The following is a 20,084-nucleotide window of genomic DNA, read 5'->3' on the forward strand; positions in this document are numbered from 1 at the left end:
GCCTTTGCGTCCCTAGTAGCCCGGTGCAGGATATTGCTAATGTGGAAAGAAGCCAAGCCCCCGGGGGTGGAGACCTGGATAAATGACATGGCGGGGTTTATAAAGCTAGAGCGGATTAAGTTCGTCCTAAGGGGGTCGGCTCAAGGGTTCACCAGGCGGTGGCAACCGTTCGTCGAATACCTCGCAGAAAGATAGACGGAATGGAAAAAAGAACGCAGCAGCAGCAGCCCAGGGGGGGGGGGGGGGGGGGGAGGAGGAACCAGAAGGACTCTCAGGGTTGTTAATATATACTGTATAGTATGTATAGGTCGTTGCTACAGATAATTATATATTGGACTGTTAAATTATATTTTTGGAGAGTGTTACTTGTGACAAGGCAGTTGCCAATTAGGGCTAGTTTTCATTTTTGTTATTTATTATTTATTCATTTTTTGTTTATAAAATAGGTCATTGTTATTTGTGTTGTTATAATATTGTGTAAAGGATGCACAATGTCCTGTGTTGGTTGACCAAAAATTTTCAATAAAATATTTAATTTAAAAAAAAATGAGAGCCTGACTGACATGGCTTCTGATGCCACACTGTAAAAATCTTCACTGCACAATCGTTGATGAATTATTGGAGCAGTTTACTACACGAATATCCTAATGTGGTAAAGAGAGCAGTTTGTGTGCTCCTTCCTTTTGCCTCAACATATTTGTGTGAAAGTGGTTTCTCTCGATATACAGCTACACAAAAGAGGAGCCAATTGAATGCCCCTCCTGAAATCCGAATCCAGCTCGCCAACATCGGCCCTGATATCAAGCGGCTTAGTCTGCAGTGGAAGCAGCATCATTCCTCACACTGAACATGACAGGAAGGTCAGCTGTCAGTTCTTATTATTCATGACATATGCATAGATATAGCTAGAAAATACTTGTTTCCACCTAATTTGCGGTTCCCTGATGCTCTTGGGGACATCACCAGAGATCTACGGCTGGAAAGGTTTGGAACAACCTGCCGTGAATTAATTTCAACAGAAGTAATACACCACAAAAAGGAACAATATTCTATTGATAACATATTGGTAGATTCCTATGCAGCACACACACACTCCCGATGGTTTGCTCTGGTGTTCTCAATCCAAATTAATATTTTGGAGAACTCTCATTTCTCATTCAACATCAACCCAGCTTGCTTCAGGTGCTCCAAGATTTCTATGGGTCTCTTGTCATGTTCCTCAGTGTTATACAGTGTTTGGGTGGCACAGTGGTTAGCACTGCTGCCTCACAGTGTCAGGGACCCAGGTTCGATTCCGGCCTCGCGTAACTGTCTGTGTGGAGTTTGCACTTCCTCCCCATGTCTGCGTGGGCATCCTCCGGGTTCTCTGGCATCCTCCCAAAGTCCAAAGATGTGCAGGTTAGGTCGATTGGCATTGCTAAGTTGCCCCTTAGTGTATCCCCTTAGAATATCCAAGTTAAGTTATGGAAATGAGGCGGGGGTGTGGGTCTGGGTGGGGTGCTCTTTCGGAGGGTCGGTGCAAACCTGATGGGCCAAATGGCCGCCTTCAGCACTAGAAATTCGATAGCATGAAACAATATTACCTCATTGATGTGACAAATTACCCCCTTAAGTCCCTCGAAATGGCCGACATCGTACGTGAGTAATTGCAAACGGCAGGTGGGTAAAACAGAATCTGCTCAATGGGGCAATGAATGCGATCAACATTCTGGACTGCTCGGGGCAGCATGGTGGGCGTAGTGGTTAGCACTGCTGTCTCACGGCGCCGTAGTCCCAGGTTCGATCCCGGCTCTGGGTCACTGTTCGTGTGGAGTTTGAACATTCTCCGCGTGTTTGCGTGGGTTTCATAGATCACAGATCATAGATCAACCCAAAGATGTGCAGGCTAGATGGATTGGCCACAGTAAATTGCCCCTTAATTGGAAAAAATGAATTGGCTACTCGAAATTTATTTTAAAAAATGCTCGTCAAGGGGAAGTTGCCAAAAGCTGCTGTTGGTGTCCAGTTTTGAAAATACTATGTTGTTCAAAAGTTTAGTCAGGCTTTTGTCCACTGAGGGCAAGGGATGTACTTCTCTGGCTATGGCTTCATTGTGCTCTGTTAGGTTGACATAAATATGGATGGACCTGTTTGGACTTGGGACTGAGGCCCATCGCAGAGGGGAGGTGGTGGCGTAGTGATATTGTCATTAGACTAGTAATCCAGAGACCCAGGGTAATGCTCTGGGGTTCTGGGTTTGAATCCCGCCATGGAAGATGGTGAAATATGAATTCGGTAAAAATCTGGAATTAAAACTATAATGATGACCATGAAACAATTGCTGATTGTCATAAAAACCCATCTGGTTGACTAATGTCCTTCAGGGAAGGAAATCTGCCATCCTTACCCGGTGTGGCCTACATGTGACTCCGGACCCACACAGTGATGCGGTTGACTCTTAACTGGCCCCTTCTGAAATGGCCCATTAAGCCACTCAGTTCAAGGGCCATTTCAGGGTCTACAACCAGGGTCTCCCATAGAAAAATAAAGGATACACCCATCCACGGAGCAGCAGGATACTGATCATTGATCCTAGAGCCGACATGCCCTAACCCAGCATCATCACCAAAAAGAAACTCAGGAGAGCTAAGCCCCGAGGACTAGCATCACATCCAGCAGTCAAAGCGGAAGACCCATAACAGGAGAAAAGACTGAGTCGTCCCTAAAGGGGAGTCACACAAATCCCAGTCCTCAACAGGATGGCATATTGTCTACCTGGGCCTGAAAAAGTGAAAGGCACTAAACAAAAATAAGAGACTAACCCACACTGGGGGAACTTCTTTGAACGTAGCGAGGACAGAACTAATCCTAACAACCCCTCCCGCTCCAGCTCTGTTCATCTTCCCACCTAGGATAAAGAGACTGTGCACAAACCCCGAACTCAACATTCATCATAAAATGATATAAATTTATGAAATGAGGATAACAACGGAGGAGGACATTACACCCAATGTATTCATTTCCCTGCAAGCAAATATATTGACAATATCAACAGGCAACACATAATTATCAGGGAACTAAGTCCAGGATAACAACTGAAATGCAAGGCCACTATCAGGATTACGACTTCTCCACTGGTGTGTGAAGAAATTAGAGTCAAGATAAAGCAGGATCAAAAATGATGAAGTATATTTCATGGATTCCATCGATCGAAACACAGTCTCTCATTGCTTCCAACATGCCGTCTCACCCTAAACCAGGAAGGGAGTGGGGGGCGTCTCCACCCCTCTCAACCAACATCAGGAACTGGAGAACACAGGACCCCCACCCCCAACCTCAAAGACCGGATTAAATGTGCTCCATCAACAGTGCTCTCTCTGCAACAAGAACCTCTGCTTGTGCCTCCAATGCCTCCATAAAAACGCCTCGCAATTTTGGTTCAAACTATGGTTGTAGAACTGTTTCATTAAACAAAACATGACACATTGATTTGATTTCAATTACCTGTGTATTTGTTCACATTTCAAAATGGCAACGACCTACACAAAAACCAGCGATTGGCATTTATTACATAGCATATAGTCAAACCCTGTTTTTAGAAGGATTTTTCAAAGCTTCAAAGGTCAACTTATTGCCATGATCTACAGTATCTACAGCTGGAAGAAAACATGTAAATTGTAATTGCTGCAATTTATGACCTGACACTGCATATTTAATGGAAAATAAGATAAACGGCAACAGATGCCAGTCAGAAATTAATATTTGCAGGGCAAGTGTAGCTGCACAATAGTCACAAACAAGACCAACTTGCATTATTCAGCACCTTTAACATGGCAAATCAACCAAAGGCATATCACAGGAGCATAATCAGGCAAAGTTTGACACCAAAGATGGCGGCATTAAGGCAGATGCCCAAAATGTGGTCAAAGATGCAGATTTGAAAGATAGATTTAGACACAGAATTCCCGAGCTTTAGTCTAGGCAGCTGAAGACACCATTGTTCGGGCAAATTAAGTTAGGAATGTGTTAGAATTGGAAGGAACCCAGAATTTTCAGAGGGTTGCGGTGCTGGATATTTAGCTGCAAAACATTTTCTGCATATGTTTCAGCAGTATTATACAAATCGTAATGTAATGGAGATATTATGAACAGTGCTTTCCAATTATTTCAGCGGGTGATTGCTGTATAAGTAAAAATGCTGAGTTCCATGGTTCCAAGATGATCACAATGGACTTTTTTTGAGTACAATTTTAAACAGCATAGTTCATATTTTCTCAAGTACCTTTTGAATGTGATTTCTTAATTATATTCAATTTATTTTCTTCATATCCTGGAAGATACATGACTCCCTCCATGCTAATTGTAATTGTTGAATTTTGGATCATCTATCAGCTTTTAAGTAGCTGTTGCCCCGGTTCTGGAATTCGCTTCAAATAATCCCAATGTCTCCAACTTTTCAGACCCTCCTTAAGACCTACTCTTTCTCTCAGCGTGTGGTCAGCCGTCCTCATATTTCTGTCGGGCCAGTGTCTATTTATTATGTCTCTGAGACACTTTTGCACCATTTTATGCATTTGAAATTGAAAGTTGTTACTTTTGTTTGTCAGAATTAAAGTGTTTCCATACTTGGATCGTAAATTGATTTCATTGCTACTGATGTAGTACACTGAACCTTATGCAGCATAATTTCTTGAAGCATGGTAACTCAAAAAACAACAGTTGCTATTTTCAATTCAGAGCTGCTTTCTTCCAGACGGCTCAGATCTCCCCTTGTGGTGAAAGAGGGTCTGAAAAAGTCAACAAACCCAAAACCACATTGTTGCCCTGTTTGGAGTAGATATAACCTGAGTTTTCCAGAATGATGACCATCTGTCCTATGACCCCATACATTTCATTGGTGTCAGAGATGGTTAGAATCATAGAATCCCTACAGTGCAGAAGGAGGCTATTCGGCCCATCAAGTCTGCATCGACTCTCTGAAAGAGCACCCTACCTCGGCCCAATCCCCCACCTATCCCCGCAACCCCACCCAGGGGAAATTTAGCATAGCCAATCCACTTAACCTGCTCATCTTTGGACTATGGGAGGAAACCAGAGCACCCGGAGGAAACCCAAGCAGATAGTCACCCGAGGTCAGAATTGAACCCGGGTTCCTGGCGTTGTGAGGCAGCAGTGCTAACCACTGTGACACCGTGCCGCCCAGAGAGTGCTACATCTGAATGTATCTAAATAAAACCATCAACAGCTAGATGCAACAGTGCAGTCTCATTTAGTTTATTGTGTTGTCACAAATATCGATAGAAGTGTGCAATTGAAAATGTATTTTAAAGACCTCCAAGACACTTTACAAACAGCTGGATCAGAGGTATAATGGCCTCAAAAATGACATGTGGTGACTTAGGGACATTGGAGTAAAATAGAATATTAGAATAACTTTGTTTTACTCTTGTTTGTGTACCTGCACAGTGGTTAGCACTATTTCTTCACAGTACCAGGGACTCGGGTTCGACTCCTGGCTTGAGTCACTGTCTGTGTGGAGTCTACACGTTCTCCCTGTGTCTTCGTGGGTTTCCTCCTGGTGCTCCGGTTTCCTCTCACATGTCCCGAAAGACGTGCTCATTGGGTGAATTGGACATTCTGAATTCTCCCTCGGTGTACCAGAACAGGTGCCGTAGTGTGGTGACTAAGGGATTTTCACAGTAACTTAATGGGAGTGTTAATGTAAGCTTACTTGTGACACTAATAAAGTTTATTATTATTATGCATATATTCAGTTAATTTTAACTTGTGATTCTTTCTTCTAGAATGTTCCTGCTGCAGTGATACGTGTCATTATTCTGGAAAACATTGTTTTGAGTCCAGCCCACGATATTTACCTGTTGATCGGAGCTTTTATTCGCTACACAGTTGCCAAAGTTGTAAATGGAAAAATGACAGGTACCTTTCCACGAATAAGTGGAAATTTCACCCAGAATAGGGAATTGCTGAATTCATTTTTCTTCAAGGCTCAATAGAATTACAACTAACAAAAGCCTGACCATATATTTTGCTTTTAATACTTTTCTTTCGCTAAGACTGTAAAAGAAAATGATGTCCTGAAATTAACTGCTAAGAACATATTAGGTATAAAGGTACAGAAATATGATATTTGACTCAAATGTTTATAATGCTTTCTGTTATATGCCGTTCCTAACATTTTGCAAATTGTGGAAGTAGATATTGTTAGTGCACAATATGGAACAAAATTGTAAGTAATTTTATAGGTCAGTTGCATATGACAGAAAAAAAATGTCTCACAGGTATGTTGTTTTCATGACACTGTGATAGTAAAAGTGGTGACAGGTAAAATATGCAGAACAAAAGGCTCTTGAGGAAGAACTGGGCCATTCATATAGTTTACCAAGTGCAAGAAATGCAGTGGACTGCATAACGTGTATTTAAAATGGCATGCCAAGTAAAACATGCATTTAAAACAAATTTCATGGAACCACAAAATGTCTGAACAGAATTCTCACTTGCTCAGAGAAAAGGAAAGCAAAATAATTTTGTCTTCGTAACAAGACAGGCAGCACATCTTTGGAGTCTATTAATTCTGGTAAGTGCGATATTTCTTTTCAAAATAAATGTGATAATATGACTAAAGTGTTTGTAAAGCTTTTTGTAATACGCTGTTTAAAATTTTGCAAATGCGGAGGCACAATCCGGAACAAAGTTGTAAATAATTCTAAAATTTGTTGCACATGAAAAGAGAGAAAATGTTTCCCCATAGGAATGTAGATTTCCTTTACTTTTATTCATTGATCCTATATATCTAACCTAATGCATGTTGTAAAAATGTCTGACGTAGCTGGAACATCCAAATAAGCAATTGAAAGTATCCTTTTTTATGTCAACAGATTATCATTACTGATCTAGTTTGTTAGACTCACACTTGAAAATGATCACCATCTTGGAGGAAAGTAAGGGTGGCGTTGACAAGTGTGACGAGGGAGAGAAACCATCAAACCCCCTAAAGACGTACGACCCAGGCCCACATTATGCATTGTTCTTCTGACTGGCAGGAGTGTTGCATATTTTGACCGTCACTTTATTCCATACAAACCAGTCAGTGACATATCTTGTACTTCAGTCATAGTATAAAAGTAGTCACCCTGTGGTAAACCCCACACCACAGAGCACAGTAGAGAAGTGAATTTAACTTCCTCATCAAATCATTCAAAATCATCTGTTATGCCACAGTTAGATAACATTGAAACATAATGTCACTATAGCAGAGTAAGGTGCATTCAGGTCAACTTGGCTCTCAAATAAATCCACTTAGCTGTGGTGAGAAGCAAGCAAACAACCTGTCCAGACCTTGGCGCTCCACTCTGAACATACTCAAGCCTTCTGAAAATTCATCATGTGAGGTTGTGAAGCCTGTATCCAGATCATCTTGGATAGTATGCCATTAAAACCAGAATGTGAATCAGTAGAGGATTCTTTAATGCCAAAGCACATATTTTTCTTGTTATAAGATGTTTAATTACTACTACTTTTGCAATAGTCTAATCAGAAAGTGTAAATTTTCACTTAAAAGCAAATAAAGTTCTTGGTGGAAAAATATTTGAAAGTCACGTCCTTTGTTGCTGTAGTCCTTTCTTTTGTAGATTTTAGTTCTACCTTAAGCTGTGAAATAGGCCAAGGACATTAATGATTGCCATTGAAAGTTTTGTTTGTGCTACATGTCTTACCATTAAATGGTTACATATTGAGTGACTAAGCTTATATAATTTGAAATGAATAACTCATGCTTTAAATCTCTGCCTGAATGTCCACCCATACATTGCAGTTATATAATGTGACACAAAACATTTTTGTTTTCTGTATTGACGCACTGCTCGGGAGTCCTAACAAATATTGACATATTTGGACATGACCATGTACAAAAATGTACATGATCGTGTCCTAAGTTTCCTTCTTTGGCACCATGTCGGCGATCCTACAAATTGAATTGAAGCCTTGTCTCTTTGGGGTATTGGACCCGCCAGAGCTGCAGGCTGGGGCAGGGACTGATGTTCTGCCTTCACCTCACTGATTGCTCGAAGGCAGGTGCTGATGAGCTGGAGGTCAGCTTCTCCAGGCATTGCTTCGGTTTGGTTGTGGGATCTTATGGAGTTTTTGTACCTCGGGAAAGCTAAGTACACTGTGAGGGGAGCTCCATGTCACTGTTAGCTCCAATTTGCAGGAGCCATAGGTTTGTGCCATCTGGCTTGGATTCATCGCTCAGGACTTGGGAAAGGGAGGAGTTGGAGAGGTTTAAGGACATGTTTCTTGAAGGTAGGTTCGCCGTGTTAGACAGTTTTTTAGAGAAGTTCCAGCTCTCGAGAGTGAATGTATCCAGGTATTTTCAGGTATGTGACTTTCTACGTACGAGCTTCCTTTATTTCCCCTGACACCGTGGTCCTCGCTCTTGGACAGGGTCCTGTCCTTGACTGAGTTTGGGGAGGGTAGAATTTTGGATATTTATGAGCAGATGTTGTCGACGGAGCAGGCTTTGTTGGAAGAAGTATTGGGGTAATGGGAGGGTGAACTGGGTTTGGTTTTTGAAGGAGGGAGTGTGGAGTGAGGCTTTTCACAGGGTCAACTTCACCTCCTCATGTGCTAGGTTAAGCCTGATCCAGTTCAAGGTGGTGCACAGGGCTGACATGAGCGGGGCACATATGAATGGGTTCTTCTCGGGGGTGGAGGATAGGTGTGAGCGGTGCTCTAGGTGGCTGGCGAATCATACACACATGTTTCGGACTTGCCCCAAGCTTGTTAGCTTCTGGATCTCCTTTTCGGACACTCGGGTATTTTGGGTGTTCAGCTTGGAGCCATCCCGTTGGTGGCCATTTATGCAGTTTCAGGCTCACCAGGGCTGCAGACAGGGATGAAGGCAGATATCCTAGCCTTCACCTCATTAATAGCCTAGAGTTCTGTTTGGGTGGAGGTCCCCGGTGCTGCCGTAGGTCTGGCTTGGGGAACCTGATGGAACTTTTGTACTTTGAGAAGATCAAGTATACCATGAGGGGGTTGGAGAAAGGGCTTTACTCCTTTTTCAGGGAACTGGTTACCATCAGCTGTTTGCGGGGGGGGGAGGTTGTCTTTTTGTTGAGGCTTTGCTTTCTTTTGGGGCATGGAATGGGGTGGGTGTTATTTGTATGGTATTGGGGTTTCCTGTATTATTTTGTTGTAATGTAAATCTTTTTTGAATAAAAATGTTTAAAAACAAACATTTAAACAATTAAATGGCTGCCTTACCATGTGGCTTCTCCCAGTCTCTTTTCCCAAATGTGGTTTCAATGGATTCACCACAACCGTGGCTAATGGTTTGCAGACATTCACCCTGGGCATTCGAGGCAATCATTGACTTGATTTGGGAGCAACCCTTTCAAGTCAGAACACCTTTTGGATGGTTTCAGGAGATAGTTGTGAGACTTCTTAGTCTGAAATATGTTTGAATTTTATCCTTTCAAGTCAGTGTGGTAATTTGAGTTAATGAACCATGTCCGGTAACACTCAGTGGCCATCCTTTGCAGCATTTTAATGTTTATCTTTTTAAAGAAATATCAGCTCCAGAAGATTCCACTCTGATTTACAGGTTATATTTTAAAAGTTATGGAAAGGATTTGCCTTTACTGGGAATTACATGGCTTTGCCACACAAGAAGAAAAATGGAATCTTGACTACATTATTTTCACATTTCCTGGTAAATTGCAAACATGCATTTTTCATACTCTTCTAACACCCCACATGTTAGTCCTATACAGCTACAGCTCGCCTCGTCTGCACGCCGATTTTCAAGTTTAAGATTCTCATCACCTGTTTTGATGAGGCGTAATTATAGTTAAATTTCGCCTAGTGTTGGAGCCAGCCTTAGGAAGGCTTTTGTTAGAAACCTAATCGTATCTATCCCTTTCCCCTTTTTTCAAGATCCCAGTTTTGTGTTGTCTAGCAGGTTTGGATTGTCACTTGGATTGTCACATCTGTTCATAGTGCTTTGAGAACTTAATACCAACAGACATAGAGCAATCTAACCGGAGGCTTCAAAGTCATTTGTGGCGGGTTTTGCTGGGAGTTTCCCGCTGACACTGCCGGCATGTTCCCCACCGCTATCTAATCACACTTAGTCACTTTTTTGCACCCTGGGCAGTTTCTTACCGGTTTAGCCCACACTTAGAATTATTTTCATCACTGGGGGACTGAATTTTCTGACCAGACAGGCTTCTCGGATATCAGCCGTCATTTTAAAAGGGTGCCCGATCTTTAAGTGAACTTATGGGTCCCCTATATCCCCCACCTATGGGCAGCATTAAACCCCCTCCTCCCCCCGCCAGTGAGGCCACACCACTAGGGGGTCCCTGGGGCACCCAGGGGCCTCCCATTGCCTGGGTTGCTACCCTGGGTGCCGTTCCACCTGGTCCACGTTTATGTTGACCGGTACGGAACAGCACCCGGCTGCAGCGTCCCTGGGGAGGTTGATAGATCCCGGGAGGCTGGTGGATATCGGTTAAGTAGGCAGTAAGCAGGTTTAAGGCCTCCTTATGCAAGCGTGGCTTCGTCCCACACATTGTGGGCGGGTTCCTGATTCCAACACCTAGTGTGACTTGGGTAGATCCCGCAAGGCTTTGTGGCTGTCGGGAAGCTTGCGGGAGGCTTCACCCGGATCTACCTGCCACATAGTGCTCCCATTGGGGCGTGATGTGGCCGGTAGATCGTGCCTACCATTTCTGCCCCAAAGCAGAACTTGTATTACACAATTTTCTCTGACTGCATTGTTTCATTGCATGTGAAGTCGTTAACCCCTTAAGTGCTGCTTTCACAACAATAATTCAGGTTCTGACATATTTTATTTCTTTTTAAAAATAAATTTAGAGTACCCAGTTCATTTTTCCAATTAAGGGGCAGCTTAGCGTGGCCAATCCACCTACCCTGCACATCTTTGGGTTGTGGGGACGAAATCCACGCAAACACAGGGAGAATGTGCAAACTCCACACAGACATTGACCCCGGGCTGGAATCGAACCTGGGACCTCGGTGCCATGAGGCAGCAGTGCTAACCACTGCGCTACCTTGCTGTCCTCATATTTTATTTTTTGTGTGACAATTCATGATAAACTATTTTAGTCCTTGTAGAGTGCCTTGGCTTTAGAACCTGACCATTTTGTAATCTGGTGGGAAATTCCACATTGAATTTGCTTTTTTTTCACTTGTGGTTTTCACAAGTGCCGTTTGTCTTGCAACGTATTATTTTACCTTTTTTCTTTTATTTTGGGGATGGGATTTACCCAATCTGTCCCATGTGCTCTGGAACATTACTGCTTGCTGGTGGCTGTCCAACCTACACCGCACTTCTCTGTGGCATGTCAAGCAAGTAAGCTATCTCGCTCACTTTCTACTTGCCTATTTGGGAACACTCTTTGTCCAAATATAAATCCATGAAGAAGGTCTCTGTTTGCTGTACCTCTTTTGTATTGCGTTCAACCGCTCCTGAGTATATTCTAGTATCTTTGCTTTTGCTCTGTTTGGCCTCTTTAAATTTTGCCTGCTTTCCTTACTGGCCAAATTGCTGCCTGTAGGACTTTTGAGATTTCCTCAGCCTTCTGCCGAATTTCCTCAATTTCCATGGACTGTTCTAGATTCTCTGGGCACTGTACTGACGTACCAATAAGTCATTTTCTGGTAATAGGCTGACACCCTGCATTGGTAAGTTCAGAATAGCCCTGACCATCACTACACCGGTGACCTACATACTGTGTCGGTATATTTTACCTAACAGAGCCTTCAAGCATTTTCCAGTAAGCCTATTTACCAATAACAGAGGATTTGTTCTGCTTTTGGGTGACATATTGGCAACCCTTGCTACAAGTAGTGTTTGTGGTCAACCAGTGCCCTTGAGGATGTTTGACACTTTTCCTGGTGCCTTGGAGACAAAAAGAGTCAATTTCCTTTTGCGAAAAAATCTCTGGTAAGTTTCTTGATCTTTGTTGGGTTTTTTTTGTTGAAATTGTAGTTGTTGAAGTTAACCGAAGGTTTAAGACATGGCAGGAGATCTCAGACCCGTGTCATGCTCCTCGTGTGCGATGTGGGAGCTCAGGGACACGTCCAATGTCCCTGGCTCCTTCACGTGCAAGAAGTGTGTCCAGTTGCAGCTCCTGTTAGACCGCTTGACGGCTCTGGAGCTGCGGATGGGCTCACTTTGGAGCATCCGCGATGCTGAGGACGTCGTGGATAGCACATTTAGCGAGTTGGTCACACCGCAGGTGAAAGGTACTGAGGGAGATAGAAAATGGGTGACCAAAAGACAGAGCAAGAGTAGGAAGGCAGTGCAGGTGTCCTCTGCAGTCATCTCCCTGCAAAACAGATATACCGCTTTGGATACTGTTGAGGGAGATGGCTCACCAGGGGAAGGCAGCAGCAGCCAGGTTCATGGCACCATGGCTGGCTCTGCTGCGCAGCTGGGCAGGAAGAGGAATGGCAGGGCTATAGTGATAGGGGACTCAATTGTAAGGGGAATAGACAGACGGTTCTGCGAACGCAATCAAGACTCCAGGATGGTATGTTGCCTCCCTGGTGCAAGGGTCAAGGATGTCTCGGAGCGGCTGCAGGACATTCTGGGGGGGGAGGGTGAACAGCCAGCTGTCGTGGTGCACATAGGCACCAACGATATAGGTAAAAAACGGGACAAGGTCCTACAAGCTGAATTTAGGGAGCTAGGAGTTAAACTAAAAAGTAGGACCTCAAAGGTAGTAATCTCAGGATTGCTACCAGTGCCACGAGCTAGTCAGAGTAGGAATGTCAGGATAGAGAGGATGAATGCATGGCTCGAGAGATGGTGCAAGAGGGAGGGATTCAAATCCCTGGGACATTGGAACTGGTTCTAGGGGAGGTGGGACCAGTACAAACCGGACGGTCTGCACCTGGGCAGGACTGGAACCGATGTCCTAGGGGGGGTGTTTGCTAGAGCTGTTGGGGAGAGTTTAAACTAATGTGGCAGGGGGATGGGAACCGATGCAGGAAGTTGGAAGGTAGTAAAACAGGGACAGACATAAAAGGCAGTAAGGGGGAAAGTGTAAGGCAGAGAAGCCATAGTCAAAAATCAAAAAGGGCGACAGTACAAGGTACAGTGACTGAGGGGAGCTCAGTGAATAGGACCAGGAATACTAAAAGAAATAAAACGAGAAGTGAAAACATTAATGGTAAGCGACGCGGCAGGTTGTTACATGAAGATATGGGTTCAACGACAAGGAAAATTAGGAGAAAGGTTAAGAGGAAATATAACTTAGGAGAGGTTACTGATCGAGGTGTTAAGATTCAGAACAGAGATAAAAAAGCCAACATAAGTGTACTTTACCTGAATGCTCGTAGTATTCGGAATAAGGTAAATGAGTTGATGGCGCAAATCATCGTGAATGACTATGATTTAGTGGCCATTACTGAAACATGGTTAAAGGATGGTCACGACTGGGAGTTAAATATCCGAGGGTATCAAACTTTTCGGAAGGACAGAGTGGATGGTAAGGGAGGTGGTGTAGCTCTGTTATTTAAGGATGACATCCGGGCAACAGTAAGGGATGACATCGGTGCTATGGAGGATAAGGTTGAATCCATTTGGGTGAAAATCAGGAATAGTAAGGCGAAAAGTCACTGATAGGAGTAATCTATAGGCCACCAAATAGTAACATTATGGTGGGGCAGGCAATAAACAAAGAAATAACAGATGCATGTAGAAATGTTACAGCAGTTATCATGGGGGATTTTAATCTACATGTTGATTGGTTTAACCAGGTCGGTCAAGGCAGCCTTGAGGAGTTTATAGAATGTATCTGCGATAGTTTCCTAGAACAGTATGTAATGGAACCTACGAGGGAACAAGCGGTCCTAGATCTGGTCCTGTGTAATGAGACAGGATTGATTCAGGATCTCATAGTTAGGGATCCTCTCGGAAGGAGCGATCACAATATGGTGGAATTTAAAATACAGATGGAGGGTGAGAAGGTAAAATCAAGCACAGTGTTTTGTGCTTAAACAAAGGAGATTACAATGGGATGAGAGAAGAACTAGCTAAGGTAGACTGGGAGCAAAGACTTTATAGTGAAACAGTTGAGGAACAGTGGAGAACCTTCCAAGTGATTTTTCACAGTGGTCAGCAAAGGTTTATAACAACAAAAAGGAAGGACGGTAAAAAGAGGGAAAATCGACCGTGGATATCTAAGGAAATAAGGGAGAGTATCAAATTGAAGGAAAAAACATACAAAGTAGCAAAGATCAGTGGGAGACTAGAGGACTGGGAAATCTTTAGGGGGCAACAGAAAGCTACTAAAAAAGCTATAAAGAAGAGTAAGATAGATTATGAGAGTAAACTTGCTCAGAATATAAAAACAGATAGTAAAAGTTTCTACAAATACATAAAATAAAAAAGAGTGGCTAAGGTAAATATTGGTCCTTCAGAGGATGAGAAGGGAGATTTAATAATGGGAGATGAGGAAATGGCTGAGGAACTGAACAGGTTTTTTGGGTCGGTCTTCACAGTGGAAGACACAAATAACATGCCAGTGACTGATGGAAATGAGGCTATGACAGGTGAGGACCTTTAGAGGATTGTTATCACCAAGGAGGTAGTGATGGGCAAGCTAATGGGGCTAAAGGTAGACAAGTCTCCTGGACCTGATGGAATGCATCCCAGAGTGCTAAAAGAGATAGCTAGGGAAATTGCAAATGCACTAGTGATAATTTACCAAAATTCACTAGACTCTGGGGTGGTCCCGGCGGACTGGAAATTAGCAAACGTGACACCACTGTTTAAAAAAGGAGGTAGGCAGAAAGCGGGTAATTATAGGCCAGTGAGCTTAACTTCGGTAGTAGGGAAGATGCCGGAATCTATCATCAAGGAAGAAATAGCGAGGCATCTGGATGGAAATTGTCCCATTGGGCAGACGCAGCATGGGTTCATAAAGGGCAGGTCGTGCCTAACTAATTTAGTGGAATTTTTTGAGGACATTAACAGTGCGGTAGATAACGGGGAGCCAGTGGATGTGGTATATCTGGATTTCCAGAAAGCCTTTGACAAGGTGCCACACAAAAGGTTGTTGCATAAGATAAAGATGCATGGCATTAAGGGGAAAGTAGTAGCATGGATAGAGGATTGGTTAATTAATAGAAAGCAAAGAGTGGGGATAAATGGGTGTTTCTCTGGTTGGCAATCAGTAGCTAGTGGTGTCCCTCAGGGATCAGTGTTGGGCCCACAACTGTTCACAATTTACATAGATGATTTGGAGTTGGGGACCAAGGGCAATGTGTCCAAGTTTGCAGACGACACTAAGATAAGTGGTAAAGCAAAAAGTGCAGAGGATACTGGAAGTCTGCAGAGGGATTTGGATAGGCTAAGTGAATGGGCTAGGGTCTGGCAGATGGAATACAATGTTGACAAATGTGAGGTTATCCATTTTGGTAGGAATAACAGCAAAAGGGATTATTATTTAAATGATAAAATATTAAAACATGCTGCTGTGCAGAGAGACCTGGGTGTGCTAGTGCATGAGTCGCAAAAAGTTGGTTTACAGGTGCAACAGGTGATTAAGAAGGCAAATGGAATTTTGTCCCTCATTGCTAGAGGGATGGAGTTTAAGACTAGGGAGGTTTTGCTGCAATTGTATAAGGTGTTAGTGAGGCCACACCTGGAGTATTGTGTTCAGTTTTGGTCTCCTTACTTGAGAAAGGACATACTGGCACTGGAGGGTGTGCAGAGGAGATTCACTAGGTTAATCCCAGAGCTGAAGGGGTTGGATTACGAGGAGAGGTTGAGTAGACTGCGACTGTACTCGTTGGAATTTAGAAGGATGAGGGGGATCTTATAGAAACATATAAGATTATGAAGGGAATAGATAGGATAGATGCGGTCAGGTTGTTTCCACTGGCGGGTGAAAGCAGAACTAGGGGACATAGCCTCAAAATAAGGGGAAGTAGATTTAGGACTGAGTTTAGGAGGAACGTCTTCACCCAAAGGGTTGTGAATCTATGGAATTCCTTGCCCAGTGAAGCAGTAGAGGCTCCTTCATTAAATGTTTTTAAGATAAAGATAGATAGTTTTTTGAAGAATAAAGGGATTAAGGGTTATGGTGTTCGGGCCGGAAAGTGGAGCTGAGTCCACAAAAGATCAGCCATGATCTCATTGAATGGTGGAGCAGGCTCGAGGGGCCAGATGGCCTACTCCTGCTCCTAGTTCTTATGTTCCCCTGCTACATTTAAGCACAGGTTCACCATCTTCATGGCTAAGACACTATCTTGACTGCAGCACTTGTGTTGGTCTTTCAGAATATCAACAATTAACCCGTGCCGTCCAAGCTTTCTCTGCTGAACACACACTGGACATGCCCCTACTTGATTGCCATATAATACGGTCAAATTCAACGTTTGGGTGGGCTCTTTGCAAACATTCTTAAATTTATGGTGCTTTGTTTTTGGTGCTACCTCATGCACTCAGGATAGTGTTTTACATTTGCTCAGTTTCAAAAGCTCTCAACAGACAACAGGGAATAAACCTCATGGGCATTTCCTAATAACTGGCCGTAGTCAAGAGAGTCTAAATTTCTTCAGGTCACTTTAGCCTATCTGCAAACTTCTCAACGGTTGCAAACATAAAGAATGCTTCAGTGACATCTTCTCAAAATGTCGGTTCGAACCAAGGGTACTTCTAACCTTGAACTTCGAAAGCTTATCTCTGAACTAGGGTCACTTAAAGTGTCAGCAGCTTTTTCAATCTGTTGCATTTCGTTTACTTGGATTGGATTGGATTTGTTTATTGTCACGTGTACCGAGGTACAGTGAAAAGTATTTTTCTTAGAGCAGCTCAACAGATCTTTAAGTACATGGGAAGAAAAGGGAAGAAAAGAAAATACATAATAGGGCAACACAAGGTATACAATGTAACTACATAAGCACCGGCATCGGATGAAGCATACAGGGTGTAGTGTTAATGAGGTCAGTCCATAAGAGGGTCATTTAGAAGTCTGCTCTACTCAGCTCTCTTTCTTTACTTGGAGGAGAATGTGCCAAATACCAGCGAGAGGCAGACAACCGGCGATGTGCCTCCAACCATCTCACTGCTGCTGTAACAAGGTATAGAACAGCATGTTGACTTCATGTCGTCAGCCAGTGAAATATGATGATGTACGCAATGTTCTGCCACAGCATGAGGATGAACCCCTCAGAGGATGCCAGTTTGAAGATGCAGCATCACAAGATTCATGCAGGCCATGCACACCTGGGGCGAAATTCTCCGTAATCGGCGCGATGTCTGCCGACTGGAGCCAAAAACGGCGCAAATCAGTCCAGCACCGCGCCGCCCCAAAGGTGTGGAAGTCTCCGCATCTTGAGCGGCCCAGCCCTAACCTTGAGGGGCTAGGCCCGCGCCACACTGATTTCCGCCCCACCAGCTGGCGGGAAAGGCCTTTGGTGCCCCGCCAGCTGGCGCGGAAATGACATTGCCGGGCGGCGCATGCGCGGGAGCGTCAGTGGCCGCTCACGGCATCCCCGCGCATGGAAATGTGGGCCCCAATCGCGGGCCAGGCCGCCGTGGGGCACCCCCCGGGGCCAGATCGCCCCCCGCCCAGGACCCCGGAGCCCGCCCGCGCCGCCTTGTCCCGCCGGTAAGAGAGGTGGTTTAATCCACGCCGGCGGGACAGGCATTCTAGCAGAGGGACTTTGGCCCATCCGGGCCGGAGAATCGCCCGGGGGGGGGCCGCCAACCGGCGCGGCGCGATTCCCGCCCCCGCCGAATCTGCGGTGCCAGAGAATTCGGCAACCGGCGGGGGCGGGTTTCACGCCAGCCCCTGGCGATTCTCCAACCCGGCGGGGGATCGGAGAATCTCGCCCGTGGTGTGTCTCACTTCATAAATGAGCAGGATCAAATGGTTGGGCTCAAACAACAGTGAAGAACTCCTGTCAGAGGGCGCATGATCATAGATTATCATAGAACTTACAGTGCAGAAGGAGGCCATTCAGCCCATCGAGTCTGCACCGGCTCTTGTAAAGAGCACCCTACCCAAGTTCAGCACCTCCACCCTATCCCCATAACCCAGTAACCCCACCCAACACTAAGGGCAATTTTGGACACGAAGGGCAATTTATCATGGCCAATCCACCTAACCTGCACATCTTTGGACTGTGGGAGGAAACCGGAGCACCCGGAGGAAACCCACGCACACACGGGGAGGATGTGCAGACTCCGCACAGACAGTGACCCAAGCCGGAATCGAACCTGGGACCCTGGAGCTGTGAAGCAATTGTGCTATCCACAATGCTACCGTGCTGCCCGTAATGATGCTTCAAGCTCTGCTCAAATGGATGCAATTGCTGATCCTCAAGGGTTGTCAACAAAGCGACTAATTCAGGAGCAATGGAAAAAGGTGTAACATTTCCCTCTGCCGTGCATGTATCTGCGCTGGTGGGGGGCGGTGATGACAACTGTGACGCCTTGATCTTGTCTTACTCGGAGCTCCCCTCCGAGTTGGGCCCGTGGGAGGCTGGAGTGCGTGCCACCTGGGATGAGCCACCGCCGTCGGCTGGAGGACCTGCAGGAGAATGGACATGTGGTTAGTGGGAGGAATGGGTCAGTCAGTAAGGCAATCACAATTCGCATTTGACAGGTCCTACAGGTGGAGCCAGGTGGTTTCTCACCTCGGCGGCGTTCACCAACCTCCGCGTGGGTGACTGTGCTGTCCTCGGCCACCCCAGTCACCTCCAGGGCTCGTTGCTCGAACAAACAACAAACAAAGAAAAGTACATACAGCACACGAACAGGCCCTTCGGCCCTCCAAGCCTGCGCCGACCATGCGTCCCGTCTCAACTAAAATCTTGTACACTTCCGGGGTCCGTATCCCTCTATTCCTATCCTATTCATCTATTTGTCAAGATGCCCCTTAAATGTCACTATCGTCCTTGCTTCCACCACCTCCTCCAGCAGCGAGTTCCAGACACGAACTACCCTCTGTGTAAAAAGTTTGCCTCATACATCGCCTCTAAACCTTGCCACTCGCAGCGCCTCAAACCTATGCTCCCTAGTAATTGACCCCTTTACCTTGGGGAGAAAGTCTCTGACTATCCACTCTGTCTATGCCCCTCATAATTTTGTAAACCTCTATCAGGTCGCCCCTCAACCTCCTTCGTTCCAGTGAGAACAAACCAAGTTTATTCAACCTCTCCTCATAGCTAATGCCCTCCATACCAGGCAACATCCTGGTAAATCTCTTCTGCACCCTATCTAAAGCCTCCACATCCTTCTGGAGTGGCGACCAGAATTGAACACTATACTCCCAAGTGTGGCCTAACTAAGGTTCTTTACAGCTGCAACATGACTTGCCAATTTTTATACTCAATGCCCCCACCAATGAAGGCAAGCATGCCATATGCTTCTTGACTACCTTCTCCACCTGTGTTGCCCTTTTCAGTGACCTGTGGACCTGTACACCTCGATCTCCCTGACTGTCAATACTCTTGAGGGTTCTACCATTCACTGTATATTCCCTACCTGTAATAGACCTTCCAAAATGCATTACCTCACATTTTTCTGGATTAAACTCCATCTGCCATCTCTCCGCCCAAGTCTCCAAACGATCTAAATCCTGCTGTATTGAAGAGGTGAGGATTCTTAAGTCTGGCACCCCACCTCCAATCTGGGCCCTCCTGGCAATTGTGGGGCAACTTTTCTTGAGGTTACACAGGGAGGGCATTGTTAGCCACATGCGTGATTCACAGTGTGTGTGGAGGAGGGGGGGGGGCGGGTGTTGCGTGGTTCACAGTGGTGGGAGGGGTGTGTTAAGGAAGGGTTTGGGGTGTTGAAGGGAGAGGAGGGTGAAGGGAGGATTGGGGGAGTTGAAGGGAGAGCGGGGTGGAGGGAGGGTTGGGGGTCGCATGGTGAGTTGGGGAGGTGGATGCTCGCGTGGGGGTGGAAAGGTCTCCGTGGGGGTGGTTGGTATTGGTGTCTCCTCATACCTATTGACCTTTTTCCAGCACTGGAGGCCAATCCTCCTGGTACACGGCCGGAGCTCACAGCCGCCGCCACCCCGTTGCAGGCAGCACTGGCT

At 45.2% G+C, this 20,084-nt stretch overlaps 1 protein-coding gene across 1 annotated transcript in view; it reads left to right on the plus strand.

The window, feature by feature from the left end:
* The window catches only part of LOC140387123 (nuclear pore membrane glycoprotein 210-like), a 227,860-nt gene that overhangs the window by 54,452 nt on the left and 153,324 nt on the right, over window positions 1-20,084 (plus strand). The window contains exon 6 of the mRNA XM_072470134.1: window positions 5,784-5,916. Coding sequence (XP_072326235.1) covers window positions 5,784-5,916 — 133 coding nt within the window. The remainder of the gene's footprint in view (window positions 1-5,783; window positions 5,917-20,084) is intronic.

This window comes from Scyliorhinus torazame, chromosome 12 (assembly GCF_047496885.1).
Source record: "Scyliorhinus torazame isolate Kashiwa2021f chromosome 12, sScyTor2.1, whole genome shotgun sequence".
Taxonomy (NCBI): domain Eukaryota; kingdom Metazoa; phylum Chordata; class Chondrichthyes; order Carcharhiniformes; family Scyliorhinidae; genus Scyliorhinus; species Scyliorhinus torazame.